Genomic DNA, 12,616 nt, shown 5'->3' with positions numbered 1-12,616 from the left:
ATGCTGGGGGTAGTGTATTAAGGTACTGTTGTAGTGTTTGTGTAGGGAAGTAAAGTGCTTTATGGTAGTGTTGGGGGGTCGTGCTGGGTCGTGTAAATGTAGAAAAAGGACTGTGTGTCAAGGGTGGGTGGTGCAGGGGTACTACATTAGAGTGTAGGGTAGTGGAGGATAGGGTGGTGTACTTTTACTTACCTTCACAACTTTTACAACGAGTATACCTTTAACATGCATGCCTTTACGTTGTAAAGGCATGCGTGCTAAAGGCATATTCGTTCTAAAAGTTTTCGTTCTTTTAATTTGCGGCCTAATAGTACATGCGGGATTATTTTTGCGGACTGATGGTATGCGGGCTGTTTGTCTGCGGGATAACGTCATATAGTCCAACCCATAGGGCATGTTTTCTGACTGTGATCACAATACAAAGCTTAGTCTTCTTTTCTTATATAGAAGAAAAAGTGATAGCAAAAGATAAAAACGACATAGAAACCTTTTCCAAATCTTGTCCTGTGGATGCAATGTTGGGATCAATCGTAGCAAATATGGTTATAATGCTCAGTTCCATTAAATCTTGTCCAATAATATCTTCGTTAGGAAACGCATAGGTGCTGCTCCAAGTATAGCCTAGTAAAGCTGGAGGCATGTTTACTTGAAATGTCCCACTGATCTGCCAATAAACATGAAAAATGTTACACCAGTGACACAAATATAGCAAAACACAATCCAATACAATCTAAAGTACGGCACTGCATACCATATTTATATCATAAGCAAAGTAAATGTACGGATACAGTTCCATTCAGTAGTTTCGTAAAAGCCCACCCTTTTTATTTTGCAGAACATGTAAAAGTAAAAAAGTGAGGTTCGGAAAAATAGAATAGTGATGTTACCTTTGACTGATGCAGAAGTGATGTAAAAGGAAAAGTAACACAGCCAAGCCAGTTCTTTTTCATATATGAATGGGTGATGCAGCCCCTTTGACAATCGTCCTGTTTAGAAAATATGTTGCAGTTATTATAATGAATTTAAATGACACGGTAATCCCCGAATCTCCAATCCACTCTATAAGTGCACAATTAAATAAAACACTTAAACTAAAACTTAAGTAAAATAACTATAAACCATTTACCTTTTCGAAAAGAGTAAATCTAATGAGATCATGAGTCTATACATTGGATCTTTGAAACATCGAAATGCAGAGTTTGCAACTAAACAACTGATATGCCGATATTAGCCATACATCAATTAACATCGAAAAAATTATTCAGCAAAAGAGCTAGTTGAAAGCTTACCGTGTGATAAACCTATTATCTTAGCAGTTAGTGGTGGAAACATAACACTTTTCTGTCTAACTTCTCTCCTCAGTCCTATAGGAAGTGAGGGTGAGCCAACCACTGAAGGAAAACGCATCCTTTATCACAACGCCTTACTCTTAAATATGTAACTCCTCCCAATAAAGACAGCATAGGCATAAAACCACCACTTTCCAAAAGCTCTCCGTCAGATGCAGTTTGAGAAACCCTGCTGGGGTCATGGGCTCGACAGCGAGTCTTTCAGCACCTCTTCGTCAATGGCCTTCTCACCACCAGGGGTGCTGGACTACTAGCAGGTTTGGGTGGGTCCAATAATTTTGCTGTGTTTTGGCGGGGTTTAATTCAGGCTACTAAGTTGTGGATGTGGTGCATATAAGCTAAAGTCTTGCGCTTCTTCAGCTCGCAATCTCCACCATTCCTTGCCAACAGAAAAAGAAAGACACCAGTTTAATCATATTATCTTTTTGGTTTTCAGACCTCCGAGATTTTTCCCAGGTCCTGGTGTTTAACAGCATGGGCATATTAATGAGGACAATCATGTTAAAGACAAGGGCTATTTAATATTTCATAGTGCTGCTATCCCCAGTAGAGTGTGTATCTTTCATAAACTTCTCTCATGAAGACTCTTACGTAAAAATCCTGCCAGAGTTTACAAAATGTCTATAGCTGTAGTGAAGGTTTGCTGCTATCAATTCAAAGATGTGCAGTTCATGTTGAGTTCAGACCCTTGATTTTACGCAAACATTTAGAGTCAACACTTGGCACCCCATCCCATAATGGCTGTGTTTAGTGATCCTTTATTTGAAAAATGTCTCACAGAACAAATTATAAGCAATTTAAAAAGACAGGAACACTTGTAGAAGTAATCCAAAAGTATACCTTTGTATAGTTTCAAAGAAAGGGAAAGTGTTCAGTGCTAAGGCGATCGCACAGTAAGTGATAGAAGAACATTGAAATAGTGTGTGTAATATAAGAGGTAACGGAACAATGAAAAGTTCAGGAAATATTGTTCCAAATGCTGTGTCTTATGACTCAGAAATACAAACAGTTCATCAACATATTTAGTTTCCATTGCCCTTGTCCTCGACTGCGTTTTGACCTATTGTGATTAAAGGGTCATAATCAGGACATAAATAATTCCTATGGTGCAAGAGCAAAAGAAAGAAGGAGCAGAAGTCAAAAGCACAAAATGACTTTTCTGGCAGAGGCAACCAATTGCATAATGTCAAAGAAGTCAAAAGGGATATTTGGCGGCAACATCTGCATCAATACAGGGGTGTGTAAGTGTTCCAGTTATGCACAAGGGTTCCTATGGTTAGTCTGGAATCCCTCAAGGCAGCAAGAAGTGAGCTCCGGGTCGGGCGCGTCCACAGTAATGGGCGTCCCGTGAGGTGAATAATTTCTTTGAAGATATAAAAAGGTATCATTTTGGATTATGTCTACAAGTGTTCCTGTCTCATTCTATTGCTTTTGATGTGTTCTTCTGCTGAATGATGACTGTAGATCATTTCCCTTGATTCAACTGTTTTATGATGAACCATTGTTGCACATATGTGTACATGCCCCTCATTCGAGGTGGTTATTAAGCACTTTCAGTCCAGATCATTTCAGGGGTCACGGACATCAGCCAACTTCGAGCAGTCATCTAATTGGAAGGAGCTCTAGGCTAGTTTCTATTTAGTCAAGAGATTTGCTCCAATCATAGGAAACACAGATTGATAAGACAATTTGGTGGAAATGATTTTCTAACATGAGAGAAGAAGGAGATTGCACTGATGAAATCACACATCATCCATATTGGCCAATACTGTTAACAAGCAGAGAGTGTTAATATGATGATTTACATTATATCTTTATCTATGGAGAGCTTGGATTGTCGACTATTTATCTTCCAGCACACTGGCACAGATGACATGATTGAACAATGTTTTCCACAAGCATGCCTAGCGCATGAACTTTAGCCCTTGGAAATGTTTTTGTTTATACCACACTGTGTTAGACCTGTCAGTCCTAGAGTGGTCTTCCCCCAAAGTTTTTGCCTTCACCCTCCTATTTTTCTGAATTTCTTTTTGCTGACTTTAGGACTCTGTGCACTTTTCCACTGCTAACCATTACTAAAGTGTGTGTGCTCACTCCTTAAAACATGGTAAGATTGGCTTACACCTAACTGCCATATTTAATTTACTTATAAGTCCATAGGAAAGGGATAAGCCATATACCAAGGGCCAGAACAAATTAACTGCTACTATTGAGCCTGCAGCACTTATTGTGCCACCCACTCAACTAGCCACTTACAACATGTTCCAGGTCTGCTACTGCAGTCGGAATGCAGTTTTAAACTGCCAAGTCCACTTGGCAAAATAATCACCTTGACAAGCCTTAAACTCCCCTTTTATGACACCTATGTCAACCCTAAGGTGTGCCCTAAAGAGCCTATAGGGCAGGGTGTATTGTACTTTAACCCCTTCGACGCTCATGACGAGCCCAGCTCGTCATGGAGTTTCCATTGATTTCAATGGAAATTACATTGAAATCCAGGAAGCAGCTTAGCATCCAAGTGGTTAAAGGTTGGACATGTACTTTTAAGTTTTACATGTCTTGGTAGTGAAAACCTCCTACATTTGCTTTTTACCACTGTGAGGCCTTCCTCTCCCATAGGATAACATTGAGCTGCCTTATTACATTTAAGTGCTAAGTTTTGATTAGGAGCAAGTAGAAAGATCATGTTTGGTGTCTAAGAAATTGTAATTTAAAATCTTCTTTAATGGTGGAGCAGCATAAGTTTGATCCATTCCTTACACATCACAGATGCACAATATAGGAAGAGCAGTAATAATTATTAACGAAAGATGGAATTTTGGATCCCTCATTTTGGATAAGCTAACTGGTCCTGAATTGTTGGGCTTCACTCTAAATTCTGAAAAAGGTTTTATTCTTTCTAGTATTCTATGCTATTGTCCTCCAGGCCCTCCATGCACATATTTGCAACCTTTCATTGAGGTCATCACTAATATGGCCTCAGCCCATTCAAATTAATTTTATCCCAGAAGACTTTCATATGTGATCTGAGGGGGACCCATCACTTCCTTTCAAGAAATTGCAAGAGTCCTGTGATATTTTGAACATACAGCAGTCAGTACAAGACCACACCCACCAGGGTAGTCATACCCTGGATCGCATTTTCCCCACAGAGATGTTAGTCACTACGGAAGACATTCTGACCCTTTGCTGGACTGATCATGCATTAGCAACCTTTCATCTTAATGGAAGGGAATTTAGTACTTCTAAGTTGGCCGTAGGCAGACAGCGATCTGACAGGACATTGCATAAACTAAACAAGCCAACACAACTCAGGCTATTTAATCTGTCTACCATAGTTGATTCTGGCAGTACAGTGGAGGAAAACTACAAAGCTCTGGAGGGTAAACATCTAGAAAACCTAGATACAGCAATACCTACCAAAATTTTGAAATTCCCCCATATACCTTCCACCCCCTGGTTTAGCATATTCCTGGAAATGCTCAAACAAGCATGTAAGAAATCTGAGAGAGGGTGGCACAGTTCTTATAAAGAGGAGGACAAAAAGATCTAAAGAATTCTTTATATAAATACAAGAGTCAGATTGGCAGGACAGAAGCAGATTACAATGCCAATGCCATTCTTGTTGCTCCAAATAATGTCAAAAAGGGATTTGACATTATGCAGGAAGTTTCAAATCCGGAGTGACTAAATCAGGATATTATACCATCACAGGCAGTCTGTGACAACCTCACTGATTTCTTTGAGAAAAAGATCAGCAGGATTTTGGAGGACATCAGTGACTCTCATCAGTTGAGATATCCCAGTTTTGTTGCCACTCACCCCAAAGGCAGTGTGGATATAGAGATGTCTATCCTTACCAAGACTGAAACATCTACAGGGGCAAACTCACCTTATAGTCATGGGAATACGTTTCATTACTTTCAACCTTTAGTAAAGGACTGCTTCCGAACTATTGCCAGGTCCACTTCATCAGGCTTGCCTCTTGACCCTCTGCCTCATAGGTTTTGAAAAGACCAGGCGGACAAACTATACCTGCTTCTATTACAAATAAATGTGCAATCAGTCACTGTAATCTGGCAGCGTACCTCAGGCTTTTGAAAAGGCCATAGCTTCCCCTATTGTGAACAAAATCCTCTCTAGACCTGTTGGTCCTTAGTAACTATAGGCCAATATCTCTTCTTCCCTAGCCAGTTAAAATATTGGAATGTTTTGCTAGTAAAAAGCTGCCTCAATATGTTGAAGACCACATCCTCTTAGAGGAGGAGGAGAAATTCAGTTTTAGACCAGGACACAGGACTGAATCTAACCTGCTCCTGGCCATGGACAAACCTAGGATGCTGGTAGGTGGTCCTGATCTTATTAGATATCTTGGCTGCATTTGATAGAATTAACCACAATTCGCTCCTTGCTCGACTTGTCTTGATCTGAGTATGTGGTACCGTATTGAACTGGATGCACTCCTATTTGTCGGAACATTGTCAGGCAGTTGCTCTTCCACCTTTCTGCTCGGACATTAAGACTATCAAACATGGAGTTCCACAAGCCTCAGCACTTGGCCCAATTCTTTTCAACATACATATGAGGCCACTAGTTACACTCATCAAAACCCATAATATTATATTAGTCAACTATGCTGATGACACTCAACTAATTTTGTCTTCCAACAGCAAGAAGCAAGCTGTTTTCAACGATTTTCATAATTGCATGAATGACATCATCAGCTGGCTGACCTCTAACTCCCTCAAATTTAACAGGGACAAAACCAAGTTTTTTTGCTGCTCTGCAAATAACGTCCCTCTTATACTCCCCTCAAATTTCTGGCGGCCAGTGTAAACTGATGAAGAGCAGAAACAATCCGAACAAGTCCACAACCTGGAGGTCACATTTGACAACAAGTTATCCATGGTGTGTCAAGTGACTAAAGTTGCTGGCACATGCTTTTCCCTACTCCAGGGTCTCCAGAAGCTCCTTCCATTGTTAGCTACAACTGCCAAATCTCTAATTGTACGTAGTGTTATTCTAAGCAGGTTAGACTTATGCAATGCCTTCCTAGTAGGAGCGCAGGAATGCCTGTTAAACAAACTACACAGAGTTCAAGATCTGCTGCCAAACTGGCATTGAAAAGACCCTGGAAATCGTCAGCTTCTAATCAATTGAAGGAACTTCATTGGTTACCGTTGAGACAGAGAATAGTTTTTGAATAACTAGATATAGCTTTTAAAGCACTTCAGGGTCATGGCTCAGTGTACCTGCAAAACAGAATAAAAAGACACTTCCCAGGGGGTTTCACTGATAGAATATCGATGCTAAAAACATTGATGGTAAAAATATCAAAAAAAATCTAGATTGTAAAAATATCGACTCCGTATACTTAAACAGGTAAGTACAAAAATATTGAATCAAAAATATAGAAGTTAAAAATCTAGATGGAAAAAATATTGATTTAAAATATACATAAAATAAAATGATATCTATTAAATATATAAAATATTAATATTATCTGTAACATAATTGATTAAATGTAATATACATTTTAACTAAATATAAAGATTAAGCTTAATTAAAAAATATAAAAAACAAACACAATAATTTATACATATACATGTATTTACTTTAAAATAATTTATAAACTATTATCTTTATTTAATTTTAATAATTTTAAATTATATAAAAATAAAATATATCCATATATCAATAATTTAAAATTAAACAAAAACATTCTATAATTAATTAAAACATTAAACTATTAAAACAAAAATAAAACGTACATTTCGCAATACAATAAATACAACAGTAGGGAAAATGTTGGATAGCGAAATAATTACATTTACTATTCCAATTGCAATGAGTGCAACTGTAGGGAAAGTGTTCGATAGTGGAGGGGTTAAAATTGCTATTCCCACTCCAAAGAGTGCAACAGTAGGGAAAGTGTTGGAAAGCGGAGTGGTAAAATGTACTATTCCCACTCCATTGAGTGCAAAAGTAGAGTAAATGTTGGATAGTAGAAGAATTCAATTTACTGCAGTGACTGCAACAGTAGGGAAATGTTGGATAGCGGAGGGGTAAAAATTACTATTCCCACTCCAGTGAGTGCAACAGTAGAGAAAGGGTTAGGTAGCAGAGGGGAAAATTTACTATTCCCACTCCAGTGAGTGCAACAGTAGGGAAGGTATTGGATAGCGGAGGGGTAAAAATTACTACTCCCACTCCAGTGAGTACAACAGTAGGGAAAGTGCTTGATAGCGCAGGGTAAAAATTACTATTGGGGGTGGTATATTGGCACTGGGGGGTTACCATGTACCCCCCTACATTTCACTGCACCAAGTGGCAGGCACTGCGTGGTGCCTGCCACGTAGTGCAGGGAAATGCATGACGTGCATTTTTAACATCGCCGAGGGTGCTGCAGTCAGCAGCACCAGCCACAATATTAAATTGCAAAATGCGACCGCCATGATGGTGGTCGCATCCTAATGGGGTGTGCGGGACCATCGAATGCGTGGCAGGCGGTCCCGATACCTAGCACGATGGCGGGAGGAGTCCGCCCGCCATCGTAAAAGGACCCCCTATATTTTTACAAACGATATTAAACACTTCAATATTTTTTACATGACCACGATGATTTATCTGTCGATATTCTTGACCCATGATATTTGTGCAATTCGATATTTCTTCCTCACTATTCTTTCTCTGCACCTTCCAAGGGAGATGCCTCCGCTCCACAGCAGCTTATTTTGTCTACATTGCTAAATTCAGGAAGACAAGACTAGGTGGGCAAGCTTTTATGGTCAGAGTGGCTCAGCTTTGGAATCAGATACCTGCCTTCCTTAGATCATAGTCTGATCTATTGCACTTTAGAAGAGCCCTGAAAACTTGGCTCTTCACTACATAAGCCCTCCTCACATTTTAGAACTTTTTTTGCTGCAGCGGGCTTCTTTCCTAGACTCGGTAGAGGTCTTAGCACCAGGATACCAGTATGGTGCCAGAGAGCTCTATAAATGTTTTAAACAACAAAATGAATATAAGTTCACTTAGCAATACACACTTTTTGTGTGTCCTGAAGTTATGAATTTAAAGTGTTTCACTTAAATTCAGTACTGGAGTACATTTACTGTAGAACTAGAGACTCATATACACTGTGTGCCTTAACCTTATTAAAATGAAATGCTCTCTTTAGAGACTGCGGTACAAAAGGGGGTGGTGATGGACGGAGCATCTGAATCAATCAAACACTCACACCCAGTCAAAAGATCTGGGTTTAATCCATCACCGTTCTTTAGCCCACTCTGCCACCCCAGTTCAGACATGGCTATATGCAAATCAGTCTGACCCTGTGCCTCATGGGAACAGTCCAGCCCGAACTGCCAAGCCATGTCTTCCCTGGACCGGAAACAAGCTTCCGAGGACCGGTTTCTGGCATTCCAGCCGTCTTTGGCCCGGCTTGCTTGAATCCAGTGGCAAAGTGAGCAAGGGACTCACGTCTGAGCATACCCTGCCACACTTATGGCGGCCAAAAGCGGTACAAAAGGGGGTGGTGATGGACGGAGCATCTGAATCAATCAAACACTCACACCCAGTCAAAAGATCTGGGTTTAATCCATCACCGTTCTTTAGCCCACTCTGCCACCCCAGTTCAGACATGGCTATATGCAAATCAGTCTGACCCTGTGCCTCATGGGAACAGTCCAGCCCGAACTGCCAAGCCATGTCTTCCCTGGACCGGAAACAAGCTTCCGAGGACCGGTTTCTGGCATTCCAGCCGTCTTCGGCCCGGCTTGCTTGAATCCAGTGGCAAAGTGAGCAAGGGACTCACGTCTGAGCATACCCTGCCACACTTATGGCGGCCAAAAGCGGTACAAAAGGGGGTGGTGATGGACGGAGCATCTGAATCAATCAAACACTCACACCCAGTCAAAAGATCTGGGTTTAATCCATCACCGTTCTTTAGCCCACTCTGCCACCCCAGTTCAGACATGGCTATATGCAAATCAGTCTGACCCTGTGCCTCATGGGAACAGTCCAGCCCGAACTGCCAAGCCATGTCTTCCCTGGACCGGAAACAAGCTTCAGAGACTGGATAAAGCCATCCTCACACTATTGAAAAGTATTTACTTCGGAAACAAGAAATATTTATGTAAATGTGTGCACTAATGTTTTCAAATTCTAATTTATAATGTAGTTCACAGTCATATTTATGTTCATGCATTCAAGTTACATTACATTTACCTAAAATGCAACATGAATCTAATTTGAATTTATGTACTGATATTTTCATTTATTTGTAGTTATATGTGCGCAAATTACACTTATTAAATGTGCACCATTAAATTATACGTTTAAGCTTGACATAAGTAGGCCTGCATTTCTTTTGGGATAAAATACTGCTTTTCCATTTCTGCTTGCATGTCTTTTCCTTGCAGGTACACTCACGTGTTGTTAGTTTGAGAATAGATATAACACTGTACTAGAGAAAGAGACCCTGAGAAGAGGACTTTGACAAAAAACATGGAGAACCAGAGCGTTAACTGACAGTCCCTATTCAGTAATGTATAGAGGAGATGCAGATACCTATGGTCGATATCATTCACAGGACTAGTCTGGGAGAATCCGCAAATGTTGCAATTCACAACGTGAGAATGAAAAGGACAATGGAGCCCCTGATGGCGTGAACAAGGGGTTTTAATCACAAGATTTGTGTGGTATAACAGGTTGATTGGGCCACCATTTCTTTGGACTTTGAGAGGTACAGACCGCTATGCTTTCCCCTTTGATTCTTTTGCTGAATGTGGCTTAGACTAACACTTATTTCCATATACCTACAACACTCTTGACTGAGCATCTGCAATACTGACACCTTCCCGAATTTCTCTGTTTTCTGCATATTCCCAACTTTTTGAGACCTTTTCAGACTTCTTCTCTGAACATCGAATCCTATTGTTAATTTCATGTATACCTGTGACTAAACTACTTGTGTACCTCATGCTGATGCGCCTGAACTTTTTTAGGATGTTTAGCTATCCTGCAGTTATTCTGTATCTTTACAGAATGGTTTTGAGATTCATTTACATTAACTTGATTGTTAACTTGTAACAAAGCTTCCTAACTTGGGGGCCCATTACGATGGCGTAACGATCGCCACCACCGGCCTAGCGGTGGCGATCGTTACGCCATCATCATGCGATTTACCCCCGCCATATTATGATGGCAGTGGGTATCCCGGCAGACGGAAACTCCGTCTGCCGCTTTTCCGCCAGTGGCAATCGTCACGATTGACTCCAAGGTGGAGGAGGGGCACTACTATGTTGGTGATGTATAGCAGGCACCGTCCACCATATTAAGATGTCTATATTGAAAAGCCTTTCCATGGCAGCAACGCCGCCTTGGATAGGCTGGCGGTTATTTGCTTTGGGGGCCTGTTGTTGGCCCCCTCTGTAGGGGGAGTGGGGAGGTGAACGCGGGGGGGTACCCATGGTGCCCCACTCCATTGCCATGCACAAGGTAGCAGGCACCTCGAGGTGCCTGCCACCTTGTGCATGGAAATGCACAACATGGCCATTTAACATTGCGGCGGTTGCTGCAGCCAGCAGCCGTGGTGGCAGTCACATCATTATTAGGAGTGTGGGGCCGCCGCATGGCAGGCTGGCGGTCCTGTTACCGCTATGATGGTGAGGGGACTGATGTCCGCCTGCCATCCTAATGAGCCCCTTGATTTCCTGATTTCTAGTCCTCACTGTAGCCAAATGGGTTACACTGTTAATTAGATTTGTTTGACAAATGCTAACTCCCTTCCACTTCTCAGGTGACAAAGAAAAGACCCATTTTTAAGTCACACTTTTTAAAATGCACCTTTTAGATAGTTGTTTACAGGGAAACAAGGGCCTACTCACAAGGAACCAGGGTATCTAATAAATGGTGCTGAGACAGAATAACGAGTTGGTCATTTTGACTTACACAAACATTGAGTAGAAATTATCATGATTTAGAAATATCAACAGCAAGAATATCGTGGTCAAAAATATCAAATTTAAGGTAAGAAATATTGCTTAAAAAAATATAGAACTCATTAATATTGCTTGCAAAAATGCAGATGTTTAAAATATCGATTTTTAAATTAGCATTAGGTATTTTAGTTTATATTTTAAATGTATGTGTTGTATGTTTTATTGTATAAGTATTATTTATGTTTTTTAAATATATGTGTTAAATTTTTAGTAGTTATGAATTTAATTTTAATTAAATATTGCATTTTTTTATTCCGTCGGGGTTGTGGAATTATTGGGGAATAGGGAGGGAAGTAAGTTATTATGATAAATTAATGATTATTTTTTATTTATTTAATTTTGATTTCATAGTGTTAATTGTGGGAAGTAATTTATTTGTAATTACTTATTAATTGGTTGTTAATTAATATTAATTATTTAATTGATAATTAGTTATGGTAATTGTGTAATTTTGTAGGTGCGGGTTGTGAGGTTTATAGGGTAAAGGGTGGGAAGTCATTAATTTTTGATTAATTAATAATTAGTTGTTAATTTATATTAATCATTTAATTGAAAATTAATTATGGATATTGTGTTATTCATTTTAGGTGCGGGTTGTGGGGTTTATAGGGGTAAACGGTGGAAAGTAATTTATGTTTAATTAATGAATAATTAGTTGTTAATTTATATTAACTAATTAATTGATAACTAATTATGGTAATTGTCTGATTTCTTTTAGGTGTAGGTTGTGGGGTTTATGGGGTAAAGGGTGGAAAGTAATTTATTTTTAAATAATTAATAATTACTTGTTAATCTGTATTAACTAACTAATTGATAATTAATTATAGTAATTGCGCGATTTTATTTAGGTGTGGGTTGTGGGGTTTATGGGGTAAAATGTGGAAATTAATGTATGTCTAATTAATAATTAGTTGTTAATTAATATTAATTAACTAATTTAAAATAAAATATGGAATTTCTGTAATTAGTTTTAGGGTGTGGGTTTTGTGGTTTATAGGGGTAAAGGATGGGAAGTAATTTTTGTTTAATTATTTAAAAAATAGTTGATCATTAATATTAATTAATTAATTTATATTTAATTAGTATATTTGTTTATATTTTTGTGGTGGGTTTTATTGTTGTAGGGGTTCAGTGTAGGGAGTAAATTGATTTTACTTACTTTATAGTAAGTTGTAAGTTAAATAATTTTTATGAGTTTTAATTTGTTTTTTAATTAATAATATTTCTTTAATTAGAAATAATGTTAGTTGAGGAAGTACACATTTT

General features: G+C 39.1%; 1 protein-coding gene across 7 annotated transcripts in view; it reads right to left on the bottom strand.

Moving 5' to 3' along the window:
• Positions 1–12,616, bottom strand: part of CC2D2B (coiled-coil and C2 domain containing 2B) — a 1,917,855-nt gene that overhangs the window by 173,716 nt on the left and 1,731,523 nt on the right. For all 7 annotated transcript variants that reach the window (XM_078643430.1, XM_078643434.1, XM_078643435.1 and 4 more), the window contains 2 exons: positions 888–986; positions 488–664 (listed from right to left, as the gene is read on the bottom strand). In XM_078643430.1, the coding sequence (XP_078499556.1) occupies positions 488–664; positions 888–986 (276 nt within the window). The remainder of the gene's footprint in view (positions 1–487; positions 665–887; positions 987–12,616) is intronic.

Source organism: Lissotriton helveticus, chromosome 5_1 (genome assembly GCF_964261635.1).
Source record: "Lissotriton helveticus chromosome 5_1, aLisHel1.1, whole genome shotgun sequence".
Classification (NCBI taxonomy): domain Eukaryota; kingdom Metazoa; phylum Chordata; class Amphibia; order Caudata; family Salamandridae; genus Lissotriton; species Lissotriton helveticus.
This window is presented reverse-complemented; position numbering and strand designations above follow the sequence as displayed.